The sequence below is a fragment of the Ranitomeya variabilis genome, chromosome 3, assembly GCF_051348905.1.
Source record: "Ranitomeya variabilis isolate aRanVar5 chromosome 3, aRanVar5.hap1, whole genome shotgun sequence".
Lineage (NCBI taxonomy): Eukaryota > Metazoa > Chordata > Amphibia > Anura > Dendrobatidae > Ranitomeya > Ranitomeya variabilis.
Genome location: NC_135234.1, coordinates 488409486 through 488436931, shown reverse-complemented (window position 1 = coordinate 488436931; position 27446 = coordinate 488409486). Strand labels below are relative to the sequence as shown.

Sequence of the window (27446 nt, the reverse complement as noted above, 5' to 3'; positions counted from 1 at the left end):
GCGTACACAGGGTTTGAACGCCCACATTGCTAGACTAATCTCATTAGAGATGATGCCCTACCGGTTAGTTGAAAGCAAAGTTTTCAAAGCGCTGATGGACTACGCTGTACCACGCTACGAGCTACCCAGTCGGCACTTCTTTTCTAGAAAAGCCATCCCAGCCCTCCAACAGCATGTTAAAGACCGCATCGTCCATGCACTCAGGCAGTCTGTGACTACAAAGGTGCACCTGACAACAGATGCATGGACCAGTAGGCATGGCCAGGGACGTTACGTGTCCATCACGGCACACTGGGTGAATGTGGTGGATGCAGGGTCCACAGGGGACAGCAATATTGGGACAGTTCTGCCTAGCCCACGGTCAAGGAAAGAGTTGGCTGTAGGCGTTCGCCCCCCCTCCTCCTCTTCCTCCTCCTCCTGCAGAAGCGAGAGCTCGTCCACAGACCGCAGTCGCACATCCACTCCATCCGCAGCTGCCACTGTTGCACACCAGGTGTGCCATTATGGGACAGCTAGTGGCAAGCGTCAGCAGGCTGTATTGGCAATGAAGTGTTTGGGCGACAACAGACACACCGCGGAAGTTCTGTCCGAGTTCTTGCAGAAAGAAACTCAGTCATGGCTGGGCACTGTACATCTTGAGGCAGGCAAGGTAGTGAGTGATAACGGAAGGAATTTCATGGCTGCCATAGACCTTTCCCAACTGAAACACATTCCTTGCCTGGCTCACACCTTAAACCTGGTGGTGCAGTGCTTCCTGAAAAGTTATCCGGGGTTACCCGACCTGCTCCTCAAAGTGCGCAGACTTTGCTCGCATATCCGCCGTTCGCCCGTACACTCCAGCCGTATGCAGAACTATCAGCGTTCTTTGAACCTTCCTCAGCATCGCCTAATCATCGACGTTGCAACAAGGTGGAACTCCACACTGCACATGCTTCAGAGAGTGTGCGAACAGAGGCGTGCTGTTATGTATTTGTGGGAGGATACACGGGCAGGCAGTTGGATGGCAGACATGGAGTTGTCAGGTGTGCAGTGGTCGAAGCTACAAGACCTGTGTCAAGTCCTTCAGTGTTTTGAGGAATGCACACGGCTGGTTAGTGCAGACAACGCCATAATAAGCATGAGCATCCCCCTAATGCGTCTGCTGATGCAAAGTTTGACGCGCATAAAGGAGCAGGCGTCTGCAGCCGAGGAAGAGGAAAGCCTTGATTACAGTCAGCCATTGTCTGGTCAGGGCCGTGTAGAGGACGCAGTAGCGGAAGAAGAGGAGGAGGAGGATGAGGAGGATGATGGGGATGAGTACTTTTTTAATGAGGAAGCTTCTCCTGGGCCAACAGAAATTAGTGGCGTTGCAAGGCCGGGTTCTGTTTTTTTAAGGGAGACAAGTGACGTAGATTTGCCTGTAACTGCCCCTCAAACCAGCACAACCGCAGATTTGACAACTGGAACTTTGGCCCACATGGCAGATTATGCCTTACGTATCCTCAAAAGGGACCCACGCATTATTAAAATGATGAGCGATGACGATTACTGGTTGGCCTGCATCCTTGACCCTCGCTATAAAGGCAAATTGCAAAATATTATGCCACATGAGAACCTCGAACAAATATTAGCAACCAAACAAGCTACTCTTGTAGACCATTTGATTCAGGCATTCCCAGCACACAGCGCCGGTGATGGTTCTCACACGAGCTGCAGGGGGCTACAGGGCAGAGGTGTTAGAGGTGCACAGATCAGAAGTGGCGTTGGACAGAGGGGTTTTCTGACCAGGTTGTGGAGTGATTTCGCAATGACCGCAGACAGGACAGGTACTGCAGCATCTATTCAAAGTGACAGGAGACAACATTTGTCCAGTATGGTTACTAACTATTTTTCATCCCTTATCGATGTTCTCCCTCAACCGTCATTCTCATTTGATTACTGGGCATCCAAATTAGACACCTGGCCTGAATTGGCAGAATATGCATTGCAGGAGCTTGCTTGCCCAGCAGCTAGTGTGCTATCAGAAAGAGTATTCAGTGCTGCTGGTTCAATATTAACCGAAAAAAGGACTCGTCTGGCTACCCAAAATGTGGATGATCTCACCTTCATTAAAATGAACCACTCCTGGATTTCAAATTTTTTTGCCCCACCTTTCCCGGCTGACACCTAGCTTTCCTATAAAAAGGTCTTGCTTGTGGACTGGTCTTACTGAGTGTTCCAATCTCTTAATTTGCAGCAGCTGTTTGTCCAGCATACGACATGTTTACACCTCCCTCAATGGGAAAATTCCCCCCACGGGGCCGTGGTCTCGCCACTTGGCGCAAGCACCCGTTACAGTGCTGTTTGTCTGAAGAGGTGGGTGTGCCCGCTTTTGGTCGACGGCACTGCCACTGGGTCCCTCATAGTACAATGAAGTGTCTCTGGCGGTGGTGGTGCGCACCCAACGTCAGACACACCGTTGTAACATGAGGGGCCCTGGGACGGTACCGACGGCCACAAGAGAGTTCCCCCCCAGCTCAAACTGTGCTCTACCACGTGCAAAATTATCTCGCACAGCTCCACCAATGTTTAGTCTATGCGCTGACATCATTCAATGCCTGGCACTGACAATACCAATTTGTTGACATCTATGATGCTTGTTAAAGTAGTCTGGGTCAGTGTCCTATATTGACACCAGTAAATACTTACTGCCAAATTACTTTGTCAGAAACTCAGCAGATGAGCCCACCCCTGTACCTAAGTATGCCACACTTTTTTTTGTTGTTGTTTTGCGAGACATTAACATCTATTTATTTTTTGTGAGTACTAACTGTGTCAGACACTCCTTGCAATCCTCCTCCGCTGACCACAATGCTGCCTGTGTATCCATGTAACCGATTTAAAACTGCCTTGAGCCTATTTTTATTTATTTTAGGCCTTCATTAGCCTGTCTGCGGTCCCTCCTTGCAATACTCCTCCACTGACCACAATGCTGCCTGTGTATCCATGTAACGATTTAAAACTGCCTTGAGACTATTTTTTGTTATTTTAGGCCTTCGTTAGCCTGTCTGCGGTCCCTCCTTGCAATACTCCTCCACTGACCACAATGCTGCCTGTGTATCCATGTAACCGATTTAAAACTGCCTTGAGCCTATTTTTTGTTATTTTAGGCCTTCGTTAGCCTGTCTGCGGTCCCTCCTTGCAATACTCCTCCACTGACCACAATGCTGCCTGTGTATCCATGTAACCGATTTAAAACTGCCTTGAGCCTATTTTTTGTTATTTTAGGCCTTCATTAGCCTGTCTGCGGTCCCTCCTTTCAATACTCCTCCACTGACCACAATGCTGCCTGTGTATCCATGTAACCGATTTAAAACTGCCTTGAGCCTATTTTTATTTATTTTAGGCCTTTGTTAGCCTGTCTGCGGTCCCTCTTTGCAATACTCCTCCACTGACCACAATGCTGCCTGTGTATCCATGTAACCGATTTAAAACTGCCTTGAGCCTATTTTTTGTTATTTTAGGCCTTCGTTAGCCTGTCTGCGGTCCCTCCTTGCAATACTCCTCCACTGACCACAATGCTGCCTGTGTATCCATGTAACCGATTTAAAACTGCCTTGAGCCTATTTTTTGTTATTTTAGGCCTTCGTTAGCCTGTCTGCGGTCCCTCCTTGCAATACTCCTCCACTGACCACAATGCTGCCTGTGTATCCATGTAACCGATTTAAAACTGCCTTGAGCCTATTTTTATTTATTTTAGGCCTTCATTAGCCTGTCTGCGGTCCCTCCTTGCAATACTCCTCCACTGACCACAATGCTGCCTGTGTATCCATGTAACCGATTGAAAACTGCCTTGAGCCTATTTTTATTTATTTTAGGCCTTCGTTAGCCTGTCTGCGGTCCCTCCTTGCAATACTCCTCCACTGACCACAATGCTGCCTGTGTATCCATGTAACCGATTTAAAACTGCCTTGAGCCTATTTTTTGTTATTTTAGGCCTTCGTTAGCCTGTCTGCGGTCCCTCCTTGCAATACTCCTCCACTGACCACAATGCTGCCTGTGTATCCATGTAACCGATTTAAAACTGCCTTGAGCCTATTTTTATTTATTTTAGGCCTTCATTAGCCTGTCTGCGGTCCCTCCTTGCAATACTCCTCCACTGACCACAATGCTGCCTGTGTATCCATGTAACCGATTTAAAACTGCCTTGAGCCTATTTTTTGTTATTTTAGGCCTTCGTTAGCCTGTCTGCGGTCCCTCCTTGCAATACTCCTCCACTGACCACAATGCTGCCTGTGTATCTATGTAACCGATTTAAAACTGCCTTGAGCCTATTTTTATTTATTTTAGGCCTTCATTAGCCTGTCTGCGGTCCCTCCTTGCAATACTCCTCCACTGACCACAATGCTGCCTGTGTATCCATGTAACCGATTTAAAACTGCCTTGAGCCTATTTTTGTTTATTTTAGGCCTTCATTAGCCTGTCTGCGGTCCCTCCTTGCAATACTCCTCCACTGACCACAATGCTGCCTGTGTATCCATGTAACTGATTTAAAACTGCCTTGAGCCTATTTTTATTTATTTTAGGCCTTCATTAGCCTGTCTGCGGTCCCTCCTTGCAATACTCCTCCACTGACCACAATGCTGCCTGTGTATCCATGTAACCGATTTAAAACTGCCATGAGCCTATTTTTTGTTATTTTAGGCCTTCGTTAGCCTGTCTGCGGTCCCTCCTTGCAATCCTCCTCCGCTGACCACACCAATGCTGCCCGTGTACCCCTGGAACCTATTTAAAAGTTCATAGAGCCTATTTATATATTTTATTTAATATTAATAAAGCCATGATGGACTACACTGTACCATGCTACCAGCTAACCAGTCGACACTTCTTTTGCGAGAAAAGCCATCCCAACCCTCCACCAGCATGTAAAAGACCGCATTGTCCATGCACTTTGGCAATCTGTGAGTACAAAGGTGCACCTGACAACAGACGCATGGACCTGTAGGCATGGCCACGGAAGGTTACGTGTCCATTACGGCGCAATGGGTTAATGTGGTGGATGCATGGTCCACAGGGGACAGCCTACTAAGTCTGTCTGCAGTCCCTAATTCAAATTGTCCTCCACTGTCTAAATCTGAGCTTCAACCTTCTGGCTCTCCTTAAGTGCTTTTTTTAAAAAAATTGGTGGTTGGGGCCTAATATTTCTGTCTGCCGCTCCCTGGTGTTGACCTCAACTGAATAAATCTGAGCTTCAACCTTCTGGCTCTCATTTTTATTTTTTTTTTAAATTGGTGGTTGGGGCCTAATACCTCTGTTTGCCGCTCCCTGGTGTTCTGCTCAACTGAATAAATCTGAGCTTCAACCTTCTGGCTCTCATTTTTTTTTTTTTTTTAATTAAATTGGTGTTTGGGGCCTAATACCTCTGTTTGCCGCTCCCTGGTGTTCTCCTCAACTGAATAAATCTGAGCTTTAACCTTCTGGCTCTCATTAAGTGCTTTTTTTTAAAAAAATTGGTGTTTGGGGCCTAATACCGCTGTTTGCCGCTCACTGTTGTTTGTCCTCAACTGTATAAAGCTGAGCTTCAACCTTCTGGCTTTCGGCCTATAGTATCAGATATTAAACAGCATTTGGCCTTCAACTTTGGTTGCGGCCTACTAACGGTGTCTGCCGCTCCCTGGTGTTTGTCCTCAACAGTATAAAGCTGAGCTTCAACCTTCTGGCTCTCATTAAGTGCTGTTTTTTAAAAAATTGGTGGTTAGGGCCTACTAACGGTGTCTGCCGCTCCCTGGTGTTTGTCCTCAACTGTATAAAGCTGAGCTTCAACCTTCTGGCTCTCATTAAGTGTTTTTTTTTTAAAAAATTGGTGTTTGGGGCCTAATACCTCTGTTTGCCGCTCCCTGGTGTTCTCCTCAACTGAATAAATCTGAGCTTTAACCTTCTGGCTCTCCTTAAGTGCTTTTTTTAAAAAAATTGGTGGTTGGGGCCTAATAACTCTGTCTGCCGCTCCCTGGTGTTGACCTCAACTGAATAAATCTGAGCTTCAACCTTCTGGCTCTCATTTTTTTTTTTTTTTTTTTAAATTGGTGTTTGGGGCCTAATACCTCTGTTTGCCGCTGCCTGGTTTTCTCCTTAACTGAATAAATGTGAGCTTCAACCTTCTGGCTCTCATTTTTTATTTATTTTTTTTTAAATTGGTGTTTGGGGCCTAATACCTCTGTTTGCCGCTCCCTGTTGTTTGTCCTCAACAGTATAAAGCTAAGCTTCAACCTTCTGGCTTTCGGCCTATAGTATCAGATATTAAACAGCATTTGGCCTTCAACTTTGGTTGCGGCCTACTAACGGTGTCTGCCGCTCCCTGGTGTTTGTCCTCAACTGTATAAAGCTGAGTTTCAACCTTCTGGCTCTCCTTAAGTGCTTTTTTAAAAAAAAATGGTGGTTGGGGCCTAATAACTCTGTCTGCCGCTCCCTGGTGTTTGTCCTCAACTGTATAAAGCTGAGCTTCAACATTCTGGCTCTCATTAAGTGCTGTTTTTTTAAAAATTGGTGGTTAGGGCCTACTAACGGTGTCTGCCGCTCCCTGGTGTTTGTCCTCAACTGTATAAAGCTGAGCTTCAACCTTCTGGCTCTCATTAAGTGCTGTTTTTTAAAAAATTGGTGGTTAGGGCCTACTAACGGTGTCTGCCGCTCCCTGGTGTTGTCCTCCTCCTGAGTGTTCTCCTCCTCCTTGGTGTTCTCCTCCAGGTTGCCTTGTCTGACCTTCAACCTTCTGGCTCTCATTAAGTGCTTTTTTAACAAAAAATTGGTGGTTAGGGCCTACTAACGGTGTCTGCCGCTCCATGGTGTTGTCCTCCACTGTATAAAGCTGAGCTTCAGTCTTTAGGCTTTTGGCCTATAGTAGCAGATATTAAACTGCATTTGGCCTACTAGTGTGGTTGGGCCCTTAAAACAGTGTCTGCTGCTCCTGGGTTTGCTACTCCACTGAACAAAGCAATGCCGCCTGTTTAGTCCTGTTACCAATTTTGAACTGCATTTAGCCTACTTTATTCTTTGGCCCTATATCTGTGTTTCCTCCTCATCCTGCCCATTGCCCAGCCACTGCTAGATGAGTCTGCTGGTACATTGACCTAGACCACTACATTCCCCTTGCACTCTACACAGCCAGAATCTGACCCTGCTGAAAGTAAGGTTACCCTTCCCGCATGTTATACCACCTTACGCAGGGACAAAGAGGAAGGTGCAGATGAAAGTGCAGGTTCCTTCATCAGGTGGGGGGGCATACTCGTTGGCGACGTCACTGGCACAGGGCCCCTCAGAGTACGCAAAAGTGTCGCTGCTGGTGGGAGGCGCCCCCGCCGTGCAAACACACCGCTGTACTTTGAGGGGCCCTGTGCCAGTGCCAATGCCAACGAGTGGGCCCCCCCTGCTTGGTTAGGATCACAGCACTTGCAAATTTGACATACTTACCTCTCACTGCTCCACCGCCATGACGTAGTCCACGTTTCCTGGGCCCACTAAAACTTTGAACCAGCCCTACCCCCCACAACTTTTGCCAAATGACCCCCAATTTCCAATGCCCAACTATTATTATAAAGTTAATTAAGATTGACAAGCTTCAGAAACAAGAATGGATGTTTTTGGCATTAAAATGGGCACTGTAGGTGTTTTCCTGGCCTCCACTCACTGTCGACTATGCTTCCCCATTGACTTGCATTGGGTTTCGTGTTTCGGTCGATCCCCGACTTTTAGCGATAATCGGCCGACTGCACTCGACTCGACTCTGGACAAAGTCGGGTTTTGAAAAACCCGACTCGATCTTAAAAAAATGAAAGTCGCTCAACCCTAATTCTGATCTTTTGTTGCTGGACCCTGGATTTGCCATTTGATTACCGTATTTTCCGGCATATAAGACGACTGGGCGTATAAGACGACCCCCCAACTTTTCCAGTTAAAATATAATATCTTCTTAAAAGTCGGGGGTCTTCTTATACGCCGTATGTCGTCTTATAGGGCCGGTGACTAATGTGCCTTTTGAGGGGGAGTGGTCCTGATGACGAAGAGGGGGCATCTCACAGGAAAGTGTGAGTGGAGTATCCCCCATTACCTCATTGTAGCTGCAGTGTGGGGTGCTGGGGAGCGGCGGCAGCCACCGCCCCACAGCATAGCACCCATGCGGCACAAAGAGGAGCAGCAGCTGCCGCCTCTCCCCAGCACAGAGACCCCATGCTGCAGCTACAATGAGGTAATGGGGGATACTCCACTCACACTTTCCTGTGAGACGCCCCCTCTTCGTCATCGGGACCACTCCCCCCCCACCAACCATATACACATTGGTGTCTGCACTCGGCGTACAAGACGGCACCCGGCGTATAAGACGACCCCCGACTTTTAAGAAGATTTTCAGGGGTTAAAAAGTAGTCTTATACGCCAGAAAATACAGTATCTATTTGTATTACTCATTTTGACTTTATGGATTCTGACCTTAGAATTCTATATCTGGACTGTGACCATGCTACTCGTTTGTATCTTCCTTCTGTTTATTACACATCCTCCTCCTCCATGACTACCCTGACTCACTGCTTGTCCGTGAGTAATGACTCAGAGTCAAAGGTACAGTATACTACACCCCAAAAAAGAAAGAGTAACAATTAGCAAAACTGTTATTTTTTTAAAGGTCTGAAAAACTATGTAATGACCTCACTGCAAATAAGAGCAGAAGGTAAAACGAACAGTGATCAGATTACATTTTGATAAACGGCTTACGTTAGCTCAATTCCAAATAATACAAGTGAGCAGATAAAACCTGAGTAGAACTACAAAAAATTTTAAAGAGAACCAAAGATATTTGGCACTTGCCCAGATGGAAAGCATTCAATCAATAACCAAGCTTATTTATATGAAGTTCGAATATTCCGAGTAATCTTCAGAAGCAAAGATTTCAGTATTTACAGAACTGCCCAACTAAGAATATGACAGGGTATAATTTTACAAAAGGTCTTAAATGGTCTTAAAAGAAAGAAATTCTATGCTATTGTTGAGGCTTACAGATTAGAGATGAGCAGATCCATCAAGCAAATCAAGTTTGAGCTGAATTTCCTGAAATTCCTAGTTTTATGCAAATTTGAAAACTTTGAGATTTGGTTTGCAAAAAAATACTTGCTCGGCACATTTTTTCACACTGTTAAAGCATCAGCAGGTTAAAGTAATTTTGTGTGCCCATGAAGGCTTTCTCACAATGCCCTTGAATGTATGACATCTATTGGATTATTATACCTTACAAAGTGGTGGTCCGAACGAGGGTCATAACTCATCACAAATCAGCTGTTCCCAGTGGAACACAGTTTGGATGGCAGAATTTGTTTTCTGTCCCCAGAGTTTCTGGGTAAGTCTCTCTTATGTAGTGTGTTAAGCTCTTTTGGTTAATTGGCATGTCTCTTTTATAGCATTTAAGCTCTTATGGTCAGCATGGTTCTCTCTTCTCTCCCCCACTAGTACTTTCTGAGTAATTACAAGCTTTCCAATATTGCAATTTTATTTGCTGCAAAGTGAATTTTAGGGGAAAAATTGTCAAAGCCAACAAATTTGAATTTCAAAAGATTCTCTCATTTATGATACTGACTTAGCTTTAGCTGAATGGTTTGGTGAAATAGCAGGAGCTGAAGCTATGCTGGAATGACAGCAGAGGAAGCTGTCTGATTTGTTGGACTTTGCTAATATGGGCAGTTCATTTTGACTAGACTCTGTGATCTCTGAGTTTTCTTATGTGCTCAGTTCTCTTTCTTTGGTCTTTCTTTTATTGTCACAATGGTCACTGTATTTCCCTCGTAAAACAGTTAATTTTCCCAAAATGTCCCTAGTAAAACAATGTTCTCCCGCAGCTTTTTGCTGAAAGCTGAAAGTTATGTTACTGTAGCCTGCAAAATCATCCAGCATGATCGGTTTGGCAATAGGTCAGTGATGGTCTGTGAGACATCTCCTTGGAGTGTTGCACAAACCTCCACATAATATCCAAAGGTACCCTAATAGCTGTTAGGTACCCAGATGATATTCATATAAAGCCTTTCCAAACTTTTTTCGGCTGCTATGGGCCCTGGATTCCTCCTTCTAGATGACAATGCCCTGCCTCCTTTGACCAAAGTGTGTAGGCAACTCCTGAATGATGAAGACATTGATAACATTGACTGCCTCTCATGTCCCCTAGACTTAAATCCAATTGAGAACCTCTGGAATATAATGTATCGGTGAATCAAATACCGCTAAGTAGCGTACATAGTACACAAGCTCACTAATGCATTGATTCAGGTCTGGGAGGTAACACCCAGGACATCATCCAGTGTGCCATCAAGAGGAAATCAAGACAATACCTGGAGTGCTTGTGGGCACATGCATGTCATATACACTGCTGAATCAGATGAGTTACTGTGATGAAATTCATGCAAATTGGATCCACTTGTGATTTCAAATTTTTAAATTTTTCTCTTTTTTTCGGAGTGATTTGGAATCCAGTTCTCAATTGATTACTTTGGTTTCTATTGACCATTTATACATGTTGTTCTAACTGACTTACACAATTTATATTGCTGAATATTTTCAACTATATTTTTTTGTTTAGTGAGATCCAATGTGTGATTTGTAGTGTTGAGCGATACCTTCCGATATTCAAAAGTATCGGTATCGTATTGGATCGGCCGATATCCAAAAAATATCGGATATCGGCGATACCGATACCCGATACCAATGCAAGTCAATGGGACACAAATATCGGAACGTAAATAAGCCCTTTCTGTCCTTCTATATGCTGTGCCGGAGGGGGGAAGAGTGTGGGCGGTGTGTGGGTGGTGCGTGGGCGGACACTGAGTGTCTGTGTCTGCGGGCGGGGTCTGTGCGGGCCTGCCAGGGATTTGTTCGTGCCTTCCGGGGCAGTATGTGGCATGCAGGGGATCTATGCAGTGTGCCGGGGCTGCCTGGGCTCTATGCGGTGTGGGGGGGTCTCTGTGCGGCGTCACTGACAGTGATTGACACATTAGCCAATGATGGGACAGTAGTAGTCCCATCATCCAGCTAATGTGTTGAATGAAAAAAAAATACTCCATACATACATACATGCTACATACATGCTACATACATGCTACATACATACATGCTACATACATACATGCTACATGCATGCTACATACATGCTACATACATACATACTACATGCATACTGCATACATACATACATACTTACATACTACAGGCATACATACATACTACATACATGCTACATACATGCTACATACATACTACATACATTCATACTGCATACATGCTACATACATGCTACATACATGCTACATACATGCTGCATACATACATGCTACATACATGCTACATACATACATACATACTACATACATACATACTGCGTACATACATACATACTACATACATACTGCATACATACATACATACTATGTACAGTACATTCATACATTACATACTGTATATGACATACATATAGACATACAGTACATTAAAATAGATTAAATACTCACCATTACTTGTCATTTTGATGCGACGTACCGACGCATGTTGTGAAATTTGTGCACGACATGGGCAGGGGATGCAGTTTTTCAACGCAACCGCTGCCCATTCTGAAGTGCAGTTAATGTCACCTTGCTATTGTAAGGTGACATTAAGCCGGGTTAATAACGGAGAGGCGTCAATAAGATGCCTATCCATTATTAATCCAATAGTAAGAAAGGGTTAATAAAACAAACACACATTAGAAAAAAGTATTTTAATATTCTTCATTTCACCATACTTATCATACTTCAGCGCCTGCAAAAATCGTAAAATAATAAACCGCACACTGCCTGTCCGCCGTAGTCCAATTAATAACGAGTGTCCCACGACGATCTCCCCTATAGGGTGATGTCACTGCTCTATAGGACCCTCAGTGACACACTGACAGGAGACAATGGCTCCTGCAGTGTATCACTGAGGTTACCCGAGTTCAAAGTCTCACTTCATGGCAATTGCTGCCTGGGAAAATTTCTCATACAGCAATGGCATAAAGTGAGACTAGGGACTTTTTTTTTACAGCGGCGGAGGAATACCTTCTTCCCATCATTGTGTATCTGGGTCCCCTGGAGAGCGGTTGCAACAGCTGTTGCTGCCGTTCTCCACAGGAGACAGTCGTGGAACACTCGTGGATTTCTGCGGACAGGGAGTATATTGGTTGTTTGTTTTCTTCATATTTTGTACAGATGACACTGGCTTCGGGGATCAAAATGACAAGTAATGGTGAGTATGTAATCTAAGTTTAATGTACTGTATGTCTATATGTATGTCATGTATGTAATGTATGAATGTACTGTATGTAGTATGTATGTATGCAGTATGTATGTAGTATGTATGTATGTACGCAGTATGTATGTAGTATGTATGTATGTATGTAGCATGTATGTAACATGCATGTAGCATGTATGTAGCATGTATGTATGTATGGAGCATTTTTTTCATTCAACACATTAGTCGGATGATGGGACTACTACTGTCCCATCATTGGCTAATTTGTCAATCACTGTCAGTGTAGCAGGCATCGTCCGATGGGACTTGTAGTCCCATCGGACAATGCCCGCACTGAGACACCCCGCACACCGCAGAGACACCCTGCACACCGCACAGACACCCCGCATGCTGCAGACATCCCGCACGCCGCACAGAGACCCCGCACGCCGCACATAGACACCCCACATGCCGCAGACACCCCACACAGAGACACCCCGCATGCCGCACAGAGACCCCCGCACGCCGCAGACACGCTGCACAGAGACACGCCACACAGAGACAATCCACACGCCACATAGAGCCCCGGCACACACGCAGAGAGCCCCACAGTCACGCACAGACACCGCCCACACACGCGCACACGCACACACGCAGTATCCGCCCACGTACCACCCACGCACCGCCCACACTTCATTATACTGCATAATTTCACTATAGGAACTTCCGATTCCGATTTCCAATATCGCAAAAATATCGGAACTCGGTATAGGAATTCCGATACAGCGAATATCGGCCGATACCCGATATTTGCAGTATCGGAATGCTCAACGCTAGTGATTTGCCTTCCTAATTTTTTTATGCAGTACGTATCCTTCCTGTTCATTGGGTAATGAACCCAACAGGAACTTATTCTGAAAGTCTATAATTTCAAGACTACAAGACACCCATATGATGAAAACGCAACACAGAATTGCGAAATAATTAATAATATAATAATAAATATCTTATAGACTGCATTCTCCTAAATGATCTATCTTTTAAAATAAGTATAATTAACACACTTAACATATTTAAAATACATTTGACACACTATCTAAAAAGCACATAGTGTCATGTCCCACAACTTGTCTGCTTCCCTTGCTCTGATGGAAGTAACCCCTCTTTCCTTCTTTCTCATTCTTTGTATGTGTGCCATCTTAAAAATCTCATGTCTTGCAGCTCGGTTCAGAATAGTCTTTTTTTTAACCTATTGCAGCTGTTATAGCTACTTCTACTGAAATTGTGCATAACTACAAGAATTCAGCTTGAAAATAAACCTTCTTTATATGTGCATCTGCAGCTGAGTCAAACTATCTGATGAAATCTCTTTGTGTGAGTAATGGTAGATAGAGAGAGCCATAGAAACGGTGTTCTCAAGCATCCTACACTTGCAGGCTAGTTATGAAGTCAGAGTACATAGTTGTATTTATAGTAAAACTAAGCTTCTTGCAAAATAAAATATTATTTTCTATGACATTCAAATATTGACCACTTAAGTATTGATGGGCGAACCGGAACAGTAAAGTTCGGAGTCCGTACCGAACACCCTCTGTTCATGCACAGACCCCTGAACATAGACTTCTCCAGGAAGTCTATGTTACTATTAGGGTTCGACAGCCCGAACATTGGATGTTTCCCAAGCTGTCAGAGAAACACCAGGGGCTCAGATTGGCGCTAAGATCGTTACTGCCAGTCAGAAATCTGCAGTTCCCACACTGTCAGATGTCAGCATGTGAGCCAGCAGCTGTGATGGTGGTAAAAAGGTTACCACAGGTCACCGGAATTGGCTGATGAGAGAACTACTCTCATAAAATAAAAAAAACACATACTCACATTCCGGTGCCCGGCGTCCGCTTCCCTGCACTCCTCCTGCATCCTGTGTAAGCGCCGGCCAAAGCAGAGCGGTGACGTCACCGCTGTGCTCTGCTTTCACTTTACGGCCGGCGCTCACAGTCAGTGCAGGGAAGCAGACGGCCAGGGACCTAACGGACACCGGAATGTAAGTATGTACCGTTTGTTTTTTTTTACATTTACGATGGTAACCAGGGTAAACATCGGGTTACTAAGCGCGGCCCTGCACTTAGTAACCCGATGTTTACCCTGGTTACAAGCAAACACATCGCTGGATCGGTGTCACACACACCGATCCAGCGATGACAGCAGGAGATCCAGCGACGAAAAAAAGTTTCAAACGATCTGCTACGACATACGATTCTCAGCGGGGTCCCTGATTGCCGCTGCGTATCAGACACAGCGATATCGTATGTATATCGCTGGAACGTCACGGATCGTGCCGTCGTAGCGATCAAAGTGCCAATGTGAGACGGTACCCTTAGTAGCACAACATTAATCAATTAACATGTTTAGTAAATAAAGCAAATATAGTGAAAATAAAATTAACTTACCAAGCTGTGAGTTGTTTGTGGGAGTTTCATCTAGAATAAATTTAAAATAGATTAAGTTCTTTACTCTTTTTTAAAAAGAATGTATAAGAATCTTACTATAAACTATAGTTTTTATATTAAAAATACTTTGAAAAAAATAAAAAATATGAATTTTTTTAAAACTATATATATATATATATATATATATCTTTTTGTTGCATTTCACTATCTATATTAAAAATAATTACAGTATTTTTCAGATTATAAGACACACTTTTCCGCCAAAATATTTTTTTGGAAAATGGGGTACCTCTTATAATTACCGGCTGCGGTGGAGCAGGGTACCAGGGTTGCTGCTGCCAGAAGCTTCTGATGGTGGAGGAGACAGGAGTCGTGTGATGGCTGTGGGCTCCAGGCTGGTACAACGAGGTGTTCGGCAGTGTGGGGGCCAACATTTTGTGAAAGCCTGGAGCCCCGCAGTTGCCTTACTCTTCTATGTGGTTCTGACCCTTCACAAAATGTCAGCTGAGCCCCCGCATCACTGAATACCTTGTCATGCCAGCCTGGGGCCCGCAGCCATGACCCAACTCCTGCCGCTGTCGAATACCCTGTCCTATGAGTCTGGAGCCCACAGCATGTCCTGCCTCTGCCAGCAGCGACACCTAGGAAAGCTACTGCAAAAGCAGATTATAACATGCACCATTTAATTAAAAAAATAAAATCCTATTTTCCGCCTCAAAATTTGGAGTGCGTCTTGTAAACCGATGTGTCTTATAATCCGCAAAATACGGTAAATCTCTCAATATTTACAGTAATGACTGAGCCAAATAATGGACTAATATTTCCTGTTCTATTGAAATCACTTTTATCAGTAGTTCTTTAATTATTATCAGAGGCAGAATTACAATGAGAAAAACCATAACATTTCCCCCTTTAGTGGTCCTAGGTATGTCAAATTCAAATATACAAAGGGCCAAAATTAAAAACTTGGACAAAATTGTGAGCAACCATGCAGCCTGCCATCTAGATGAAGCACATCTAGTGGGATAAATGGATTATCACCTTCTCTGCAGAAAGGTGAGGAATATTGTTATTTTTCATTTTAACTCTTTTGCAGAAGACAATGGCATCGGTGGAATGGGCGATGTCGTAAGTATGGTTTAATAAAGATTTATTAAAGGAGTCTGTGTCATTCTTTCAATTAAAGGACTTTGTTCTGGGTGTCTGTATTTTTATACAATATGACTATGGGGTTAGTAATGGAGGCATCTTATTGATGCCTCTCCATTACTAACCTTTGGGTTTGTTGTCACCTGACAATCCAAAGGTGACATCTGTTAGGTGTCGACTTCCCGCCGCTGCACAGGGGGAATCTCAAACCATGTCCACTGTGGTCTCCTATTCTCTTCCAGCCACAGTGGAACCTGCTCAGCGGAGACATCAGTCCCAGCATCAGGCTCAAGCTGATACTGTGCGCGTGGTTACTGCTGCCTTTCCAGGCTCTGCCTTTGCAGCCAGCACTGATCAGCAGCGAGCAGGCCTTTCAGGGACTAAGTCCTGCTTTTCTCATACTGAGCATGCCCATGGGACGACCTCCCATTGGAGGTCGGGGGTCACATGCTCAGGTCCTGTTGCGGCACCTATTGGACCATCAGGAAGGTCCTGGAGTATTACTACTATAAAAGGTTTGCATAGCAGCTCGGCCATGCGCTAGTGTAAACTTACAAACGTGTGTGTGTGTGGATGTATGCCTGTCGATGGATGAAAGCTCTGAATCATTCCCATCCTTAGTGTTGTTGACTGTTCGCGAATGGTGGAAGCTACCTAGCACCTGACAGTGCTATCCCACACATTTAGCACACAATACTGCATCTCTTAGCAGTGACTGCCAGTGTGGTGCTGTGCACTAATAGTGCGCTTTCCTGGCCCAAGTTTGGGTGGTTACTACTCTGCACGCACTCTTGTGCAATAAATTCTTAGTTTAAATTATCTCTGACACCCCAGTAGCGGTGTTGAGCGCAAGAGGTCTGAGGAACTCTTCCCCTGAGTCTTGGGACAGAGTTTTGTGACTCTTGCGCTCTTTGTGCAGTAATGCGGCCCTGTGACGCAACAGGGTTCGCTTCCTTCATACCGGACCATATAGTCTGTCATTACTCAGCAGCAGGTTCCATCCCTGCACAGTGGATCCCGGGCTGCAAACACACCTTATACCATTCTTATAATTATTTGGTGCGTTCCACCAGCCCTAACACATCAACCACCTGAACTATCACCCCACTTGCCACTACAAGTGGGAAGAGTGGGTTTAAGTGCCAGAGTTTGCAAATCTTAGAGATGCGCCTTTTCTGGGGTGGCTGAGAGCTGATGTTTTTAAACTGGGGGTAGTATACATGCCCCTTCCTAGGCTATTAATATTAGCCCACAGCTGTCTGCTCAGCCTTTGCTGGTTATTCATTATAGAGGGACCCTATATAGGGGGACCCTATGTCATTTTTTTTAGGGTCCCCCATTTTAATAGCCAGTAAAGGCTAGGTATACAGCTGTGAGCTGATATTAACAGCCTGAGAAACTCTATGGGTACTACCCCCTTCCCAGTCTATAAACATCTGCTCCCAGCCATCGGATTTCCTTCTGCTGGTTAAGAAAATTACAAAGGAGCCAATGCCATTTTTTTTAGAAAAATAATCTATTAATAAATAAATACATGTACAGTGAGATGTGCATGCAATGTACTAATTGTATATGTCACTGACATCTGTATATCTATCTATTCTATGTGTATATACTGTGTGTAATCCACCTATTCTATGCTGTCAGCTCCTGCTGTGATTTTACAGTATGTGGCTGCTAAATTGCCAGCTTCTCCTAGATAGATAGATGTAATTTATATATATATACTGTGTGTATATATATATATATGTGTGTGTGTGTGGGTGTGTGTCACTGACATCTATATATCTATCTATTCTATGTGTATACATCTATTCTATCTATTCTCTTATAACCTGTCAAATTGTGATTTTATTGTACGTGACAGATGAATTGCCGGCCTTTCATATCTATCTATCTATCTATCTATCTATCTATCTATCTATCTATCTATCTATCTATCTATCTATCTTATCAGCTTTTTTCTCATGCCCCCAGACCTCTTTGTTGGGTCCAGCAGAAAAATATTCGGCTTTAGCATTGACTTGCATTGGATCCGTTATTCGGTACGTATACACAGATATTAGAAAGTGTTTGTGTTGATTTTCCCAAATCCGAATATTTCACTATTTGCTCATCACTATTGCAGATCTTTGATCTAATCAGAAATTGCTAGTTGGTACAAAAGATAATCCTTTACTAAGGACATGGATAGTTGGAGTTTTTTTAGGTAAACAATTTGGGATTTATCTGTCTTGTCTTTTTTATGTATTGTAGTTTCGGAGAGCAGAATTCCTGTCTAAAAATCCTGTATTGATAGATGGGTCAGTAGGGTGTTTGCCACTATATCTGCCTCTTCCTCTTCACCTTTGCCTACCACTATGGGGTTTATTTGTGGTCTCACTGTCTCAGTGTTTTATCTCTGTTGAGGAGAGATGTATCTATGTCTCTCCTTTGTGATCTATTCCCTAATAACTGATATGCTTTGTTTTAGTTAAAATCCTACAAGTCTCCTAAATGTTATTTGTGTATGCATTCTTTAAGGTGGCATTGGAATCTCTCAATAGTATTTTGCAATGTAGTTTCCTTGTTCTTAAATTATGGATTACTCTGAAATTATTTAGTCAGATATATCAATTCCTTCAACTTCTCATTGAGTGTTGACAGATTGCACCTCTTCCTCCAATAAGAGCTGCATTAAATTTTTAGGAGCTACTAGTAGCTTCCTTTTCCCATTTAATCAGGAGCTGTGGATTTCTACTGTGTATGGATAGTTGAACAATCAGTAGCCCTCATGGTACAATACCATTTTTAATGTTGCTTTCCAAGCTTTGTACTTCTCTAGCCTAGGTAATAAGTAGAAATTCTGGATATGGCCTTTTTATTATGATTATTGTTTCGAATTAGTGTTCTGAGATCTTTATATGCAATAAATTTAGTCCTATTTATTCCCCTCCCTCTGTATTGGGTGTCAGAAACAGTGTTGGATCCATTTTTAGGAGGACTGCCATGAAATTTGATTTCTTATAATTGTCGATGTCTTACTGGCAGCCAGTTTTACAGATGTGGCGGTTGCCAATATACTTGCCCTTTAAATCACATACCGTAGCTATGGTCCACTTTCGGAACTACCCTATGAACTGGGATGTGACTTTCAGATTTTGGAACCTTTAAATGGGATACTGACTATCTAAGGCTGGTTTCACATTTGCTGTTGTGTCCGCAGCGTATGTGCCGCAATTATCCGCATGGGTCATGTATTCCTATCTTTAACATTAGGGACGCATGTGTTTGCGATCGGTTGCATTTTGCTGCTTTAGACAACGCATGCGTCGTTTCGTCATCTGTGGTTTGGCGCTGTAAACGCTACATGTAGTAATTTTAGAGGCGTCAATTTGCCACCTAGAAACATATGCAATTGTTAGCGGAAGGATTGCGGCAAAAAAACGCATTACAGTCTATGTGAAAGCATGCTTTCGCAATCACATGCGTTTGCTTGCCTTTGTGAATGCATGTGTTGCACCACCTTGGAGGAAGCAAGACACTGAACAATGTGAGTATATCCTAGCCAATGTCTTTATTTTCTATTTAACCCCTTCATGATCCAGCCTATTTTGACCTTAATGACCTGGCAATTTTTTGCAATTCTGACCAGTGTCTCTTTATGAGGTAATAACTCAGGAACGCTTCAACGGATCCTAGCGGTTCTGAGATTGTTTTTTCATGACATATTGGACTTCTTGTTAGTGGTAAACTTAGGTCGATAATTTTTGCGTTTATTTGTGAAAAAAATGGAAATTTTGGCGAAAATTTTGAAAATATCGCAATTTTCAAATTTTGAATTTTTATTCTGTTAAACGAGAGAGTTATGCGACACAAAGTAGTTAATAAATAACATTATCCACCTGTCTACTTTACATCAGCACAATTTTGGAAACAAATTTTTTTTGCTAGGAAGTTATGAGGGTTAACATTTGACCAGCGATTTCTCATTTTTACAACAAAATTTACAAAACCATTTTTTTAGGGACCACCTCACATTTGAAGTCAGTTTGAGGGGTCTATATGGCTGAAAATACCCAAAAGTGACACCATTCTAAAAACTGCACCCCTCAAGGTGCTCAAAACTACATTCAAAAAGTTTATTAACCCTTCAGGTGCTTCACAGCAGCAGAAGCAACATGGAATGGAAAAATTAACTTTTAACTTTTTAGTCACAAAAATGATCTTTTAGCAACAATTTTTTTTATTTTCCCAAGGGTTAAAAGAGAAACTGGACCCCAAAAGTTATTGTACAAATTGTCCTGAGTACACCGAAACCCCATATGGGGGGAACCACTGTTTGGGCGCACGACAGGGCCCGGAAGGGAAAGAGCGCCATTTGACTTTTTCAATGAAAAATTGGCTCCAATCTTTAGCGGACACCATGTCGTGTTTGGAGAGCCCCTGTGTGCCTAAACATTGGAGCTCCCCCACAAGTGACCCCATTTTGGAAACTAGACCCCCAAAGGAGCTTATCTAGATGCATAATGAGCACTTTGAACTCCCAGGTGCTTCACAAATTGATCTGTAAAAATGAAAAAGTACTTTTTTTTCACAAAAAATTTATTTTAGCCTCAATTTGTTCATTTCCACATGGGCAACATGATAAAATGGATCCTAAAATTTATTGGTCAATTTCTCCTGAGTACACTGATACCTCACATGTGGGGGTTAACCACTGTTTGGGCACACGGCAGGGCTCGGAAGGGAAGGAGCGCCATTTGACTTTTTGAATGAAAAATTAGCTCCAATCACTAGCTTACACCATGTCGTGTTTGGAGAGCCCCTGTGTGCCTAAACATTGGAGCTCCCCCACATGTGACCCCATTTTGGAAACTAGACCTCCCATGGAACTAGTCTAGATGTGCGGTGACCACTTTAAACCCCCAAGTGCTTCACAGAAGTTTATAACGCAGAGCCGTGAAAATAAAAAATCATTTTTCTTTCCTCAAAAATTATTTTTTAGCACTCAATTTTTTATTTTCACAAGAGTAACAGGAGAATATAGACCCAAAAAGTTGTTTTCCAGTTTGTCCTTAGTATGCTGGTATCCCATATGTGGGGGAACCACTGTTTGGGCACACGTTGGGGCTCAGAAGGGAAGTAGTGACATTTAGGAATGCAGACTTTGATGGAATGGTCTGCGGGCATCATGTTACGTTTGCAGAGCCCCTGATGTGCCTAAACAGTAGAAACCCCCCACAAATGACCCCATTTTGGAAACTAGACCCCCCAAGGAACTTATCTAGATGTGCAGTGAGCACTTTAAACCAAAAAGTGCTTCACAGAAGTTTATAACGCAGAGCCGTGAAAATAAAAAATCATTTTTCTTTCCTCAAAAATTATTTTTTAGCCCTCAATTTTTTATTTTCACAAGAGTAACAGGAGAAATTGGACCCCAAAAGTTGTTGTCCAGTTTGTCCTGAGTATGCTGATACCCCATATGTGGGGGGAACCACTGTTTGGGCACACGTTGGGGCTCAGAAGGGAAGTAGTGACATTTTGGAAAGCAGACTTTAATGGAATGGTCTGCGGGCATCATGTTACATTTGCAGAGCCCCTGATGTGCCTAAACAGTAGAAACCCCCCACAAGTGACATTTTGGAAACTAGACCCCCCAAGGAACTTATCTAGACATGTGGTGAGCACTTTGAACCCCCAAGTGCTTCACAGAAGTTTACAATGCAGAGCCGTGAAAATAAAAAATAATTTTTCTTTCCTCAAAAATTATGTTTTAGTAAGTATTTTTTTATTTTCACAAGGGTAGCAGGAGAAGTGGACCCCAATATTTATTGCCCTTTTTGTCCTGAGTACACTGATACCACATATGTGGGGGTAAACCACTGTTTGGTGCACGTCAGGGCTCGGAAGGGAGGGAGCACCATTTGACTTTTTGAACGCAAGATTGGCTGGAATCAATGGTGGCGCCATGTTGCGTTTGGAGACCCTTGATATGCCTAAACAGTGGAAACCCCTCAATTCTAACTCCAACTCTAACCCCAACACACCCCTAACCCTAATCCCAACTCTACCCATAACCCTAATCACAACCCTAACCCTAACACACCCCTAACCACAACCCTAAACCCGACACACCCCTAAGACCACTAACCCTAATCCCAACCCTAACCCCAACACACCCCTAACCCTAATCATAACCCTAACCACAAGCCTAATCTTAACCCTATTTCCAACCCTAGCCCTAATTCCAACCCTAACTCTAATTCCAACCCTAACCCTAAGGTTATGTGCCCACGTTGCGGATTCGTGTGAGATTTATCCGCACCATTTTTGAAAAATCTGCAGGCAAAATTCACTGCATTTTACCTGCAGATTTACCGCAGATTTCCAGTGTTTTTTTATGCGGATTTCACCTATTTCATTCCTATTGAGGAACAAGTGTAAAACGCTGTGGAATTCGCACAAAGAATTGACATGCTGTGGAAAATACAATGCAGCGTTGCTGCGCGGTATTTTCCGCACCATGGGCACAGCAGATTTGGTTTTCCATAGGTTTACATGGTACTGTAAACCTGATGGAAAACTGCTACAAATCCGCAGCGGCCAATCCGCCGCAGATCTGCAGCCAAATCCGCACCGTGTGCACATAGCCTAATTCTAACCCTAACCCTAATTCTATCCCTAACCCTAGCCCTAACCCTAGTTCTAACCCTAGTTCTAACCCTAACCCTAGTGGAAAAATAAAAGTAAATATATTTTCTTTATTTTTATTATTGTCCCTACCTATGGGGATGATAAAGGGGATTCATTTACTATTTTTTTGTTTTGATCACTGTGATAGGTTTTATCACAGTGATCAAAATGTACCTGGAACTAATCTGCCGGCTGGCAGATTCGGCGGGCGCACTGCGCATGCGCCCGCCATCTTGGAAGATGGCGGCACCCATGGAGCAGACGGACGGACACCGGGAGGCTCGGTAATTATGAGGGGGGAAATCGGAGCATGGGGGGGATCGGAGCACGGGGGTGGGATCGGAGCACCGGGGGGTGGGATCGGAGCATGGGGGAGCGGACAGGAAGACGGGGGAGTGGACAGGAGGACGGAGGGGAGCGGACCACAGTACGGGGCAGAAAGGAGGACTGGGGAGCAGATCGGTGGCAGTGGCGGGGGGCAGATCAGGGTTTCCAGCCATGGCCGATGATATTGCAGCATCACCCATGGCTGGATTGTAATATTTCCCCATTTTCATAGGTGAAATATTACAAATCGCCCTGATTGACTGTTTCACTTCTTCCACTGCGGCAGAGGCTGAGCAGGAGCAGTGGGGTCACGGTCGAGTGTCAAAGCGGCAGTGTGTAAATATACCTGGCTAACTATTGTATCCAGACTTTACTATTCTTGAATGTTAATTTCTTTACTTTCCTCTTTCTTTACCTTTTTCTTCTTGACTCCTGTTTTTCTTGACTTTCAATATTCATGCCAGTTTTCTGTCTCTGTTTTCTTTCTTTTCCTTATGTTAATGTCTCCTACATTAATGTCTTTATTTATTTTTTAGGTTCCAGAACGGGATGAGGACCTCATTGACAATGACCTCCTAATCTCCCTGGTCCATGAGCGAGTCCCGTTGTGGGACACCCAGGTTCTGCAGCACTCGGACAATGTGACGATCTGGCGGCTATGGAATGAGGTGGCCAAAGCGATGTGGGATGGCTGGGACAACGCCCCGACTCGGATCCGAAATGCATTTTGTAAGTATTGCAATGCGGTTTGCTGCAGCAGTGACCTTGGCCGTGATCACACAACTGTGTGTGATGAGAGAAACACCTGAGAGTTTCTCTCATCACACACAGTTGTGTGATCACGATCAAAAGTGCATTGTGTAACTATTATTTATATTTTTCAACAGTGCTCAAAGTCAAAACACATTGGCATTCGATGAAGGATCGCTTCAACAAGGACCTTCGTCAAGAGAGCCAGCTTTCTAGTGGTTCTGGAGCAAGGATCCACAAATACAAGTATCACCGCATCCTTGCATTTTTGAGACCGGTCCTTGCCCAGAGAACGTAAGTATTGTTTGTGGTGTAATGGGTTGTGTTGGATTGCCTAATCTGTATTTTTCTATTTCACAGGAGTTGGCACTTTACTATTGTACATGTTTGGTAGTAATGTGTTTTTTTCTTCTTTTTTCACAGCACATGGAGCAGGACTCTTGACCTTGGTTCTGGAGCGGTCCTTCATCTAACATCCACGGACTCGTCCAAGCCATCCAGCAGCGCTGCCACACAGACTGGAGACCAGGAAGCTGGTCCATCAGGTGTTCCCCTTTCCCAGTCCTCTGCCTCTGCCTCTTTTTTGGGGGTCTCTTACCAGCAGCGGCAGAGGGCCTCGGACAGGTCACTCATGCCCAAGTTTTTGAATTTGAGCTCGGTCTTTCATGATGGACTCAAGGCGATGGGTGACCGACTGGATAGTGCCATAACCAATATGAATACACGTGTCCAAGAGGTCACCAAATGCCTTAACCAAGTGAAAGCCGACCTCCAGAGGCCAGTACATCATTTTTCAATCAAATTTAACAGGGCATGTCGGAACACCTTACTCCTGATCTCCAGCTTAGTGTCATGCAGGCTTGCAATGCTGCTTACGTGCAGGCTATGCAGCAGGGTCGGTATTTTCAGCAGACAGTGGCGGCATATCCACCTGTGCCTACACTGTCATGCTTGACATAAATGCCGAGCTCTGCTGCATACCACTGCATGGCCACCTCAATTCCAAGCACCACTGGACACCACTGCAGCACCACCATAATGCCGAGTGCTGTTGGACAGCCCACCGCCACCACCATGACAACTCCTGCTCCTGCTTGGACCTCCTCCACTGCCACCACTATGCAGCAGCAGCACCCGGATCAGGACAGGTTGGCCACCATCACCAGATCCCAGCTGCAGCAGCAGCACTCAGATCCTGGCATGCTTTTCAGCACTAGCATGCAGCAGCACCCAGATCCTGGCATGCTTTTCAGCACCAGCATGCAGCAGCAGCACCCGGACCCTGGAATGGCTTTCACCACCACCAGGATGCAGCAGCAGCACCCGGACCCTGGCATGGCCTTCCCCACCACCACAACCATGCAGCTGCACACAGACCCTGACAAGTCGGCCACTATGACCAGGCCACAACAAATGAGCCCATCGAGGCTCCCAAGACCACAGCGCCGATCCCAAAAAGGGAAACAAAATAAAAAACAAAGGACGATCTCAATTTCTCCCCCTCACCTCCCAATGTGTCTGTAATGTCAGGTTTGTCTCACCCTTCCAGTGTGTCTCTGCCCTCTCATGCATCAAGCCCCATCCCCGAACTCCCAGACCCCACTACTTTAATTGCCCCTTCTCCTGCCACCCCAGCGTTGTCCACATTAAGCCAGGCCTCACAGCTACACACACCCCATTTCCGTCACTCTACCCCAAGCAGGCATAGTTAAATAATTTGTTCGTTAAAGAATAAATAATAATGTTTTTTGCCACAATAATGTTTGGTTAATTGTGTATTTCGCCACCGGCAACACACACCGTGTGCCGAATAAAACACTGCGCCGCACACTTTATTTTTTTGCCAACTCATAACTCCAGTAGTTATTAAGTAGAACACTGCACCTTTGTGTGTTTGGTACAGAGCTATAAGATGGCCAACAAGAATCAAAACTACTTGTATTTTCTCCATAATCTCTTCAGTCTGATTAATCTGTGTCGCAGACTGAAGAGAAAATGGTGGTAATACAAAGCAGAACTATACTCAACTGGTCATGTTTCAAAAAAATATTTATTACACCTGACCTGGTGATTAGAGAACTGCTGTGTATAACCTCCATTTTTTCTTCAGTGTATGTAATCTATTTCACACAAACTGAAGAGATGATGGAGGTCATACAAGGCATATCTATACTCACCTGGACAGGTGTCAGAAATAGTGAATTCATGAGGCTGTTATTTGTGCATCATGAATTCATTATTTATGACACCTGACTTGATGAGTGTAGATCTGCTTTGTATTATACCTCCATCGTATCTTCAGTCTGCGTCCAATAGATACTGCAGAACAGAATCAGGACGTAATGACGTCAACTACCTTTCCACTAACATAAGTAGTTTTTAGAGGAAATACATAGGAGACTCGGTCAAGATATCAAAACACGAATTTTATTAGCAAAAAATATTATTAACATTTAAAACATACCTGGTACAGGCCCAAACTCAACAGGAAATTTTACACAATATTGTCTTGCCATGCCACACGTCCAATATCAGAATCAAAAAAGGCAGCAAATTGGTCCCGCATGTGGCCAACTTCAACAGTTGACCGCAGCGGGTGATGCTGGTAATCTGGCAATGGGTTTGCAACTGGTTCATCCAGTTCAATGTTGGGTCGCTCCTTAGCCATTATGTAATTGTGGAGAACCAGACAGGCTTTGACCACCTCATCTACTGTCTCCATTTTTAGATTAATGGCTCTTCCAAGAATGCACCATTTTGAGACTAGAATCCCAAAGGTACATTCTACTGTTCTTCGGGCCTTGATCAGTCTGTAGTTATAGATCCTTTTAGTATGGTTCAAGTCCTGACTGGAATATGGCTTCAGTAGGTTTTCACACATCTGAAAGGCCTCATCCACAACCATAACAAATGGCATCAGTGGGCCTTGAGTGTTGGGGAGAGGTTGTGGCAGTGTAAAATTAAAATTTCTGCCATACACACGTCAGCCCATATCAGAGTTCTTGAAAGTCTGGGAGTCGTTGCCACTGCCAAAAGCTCCAATGTCCACGCCGATGAAGCGACAGTTTGCATCTGCTATTGCCATGAGCACAACTGAAAAATATTTATTATAGTTGAAGTACTCTAATCCAGTTCTGGCAGGTTTGATAATGCGTATGTGCTTTCCATCCACCGCTCCCAAACAGTTGGGGAAATCACACACACTCCAGAATTTTTCTGCAATTTCAATCTACATGTCCTCTGTGGGTAGGGGTATAAACTCATCCCGGAGAACATTCCACAAAGCCCGGCAGGTGTCCGCAACTATTCCAGACAGGGTGGAAATTCCAAGCTGGTACTGAAAGTGGAGGGATGATAATCTCTCTCCGGTTGCCAGAAATCTGAAATAAAAAGAAAAAATAAAATTACAATCAATTCCATTTATGATGGTGTTTAGCTAAAGATATAAAGGAAAATACAAATAATACATGGCAGACCAATAATAATTATGACTGGCATTTGTTTAGAATTATTACGTACCTTAATGTAACCAGGAGACGTTCCTCTGCAGGAATCGCTCTACGGAGTTGGGTGTCCTGTCTCCAGATGGCTCCTTGGACACGACCAAGCAATTCCCGGAAAGAGTCTTGACTCTTGAGACATCCGGGTATATTCTGGGAATTTGTCCAGGTTGGCATTAAGCTCGCCATATAGCGTGTGATAGGCTTCACCACTCTCCCGGAGTACAATAATGGGGTGTCTCCAAAAACGCCGAAGCCGTGTCCTTTTCTGTCATTCTCTATTTCTTTGTTGCTCCCATGCAAATGCACAGGCAAGAAACAGCTTGATGCTGAAATCCAGGTTGAAATAAAAGCTCTCCATGCGAAGATC

The 27446-nt window shown here is 44.1% G+C and overlaps 1 protein-coding gene across 1 annotated transcript in view; it reads right to left on the bottom strand.

Moving 5' to 3' along the window:
• The window catches only part of LOC143817719 (zona pellucida-like domain-containing protein 1), a 244961-nt gene that overhangs the window by 26978 nt on the left and 190537 nt on the right, over nt 1-27446 (bottom strand). The window contains exon 9 of the mRNA XM_077299207.1: nt 14676-14705. Coding sequence (XP_077155322.1) covers nt 14676-14705 — 30 coding nt within the window. The remainder of the gene's footprint in view (nt 1-14675; nt 14706-27446) is intronic.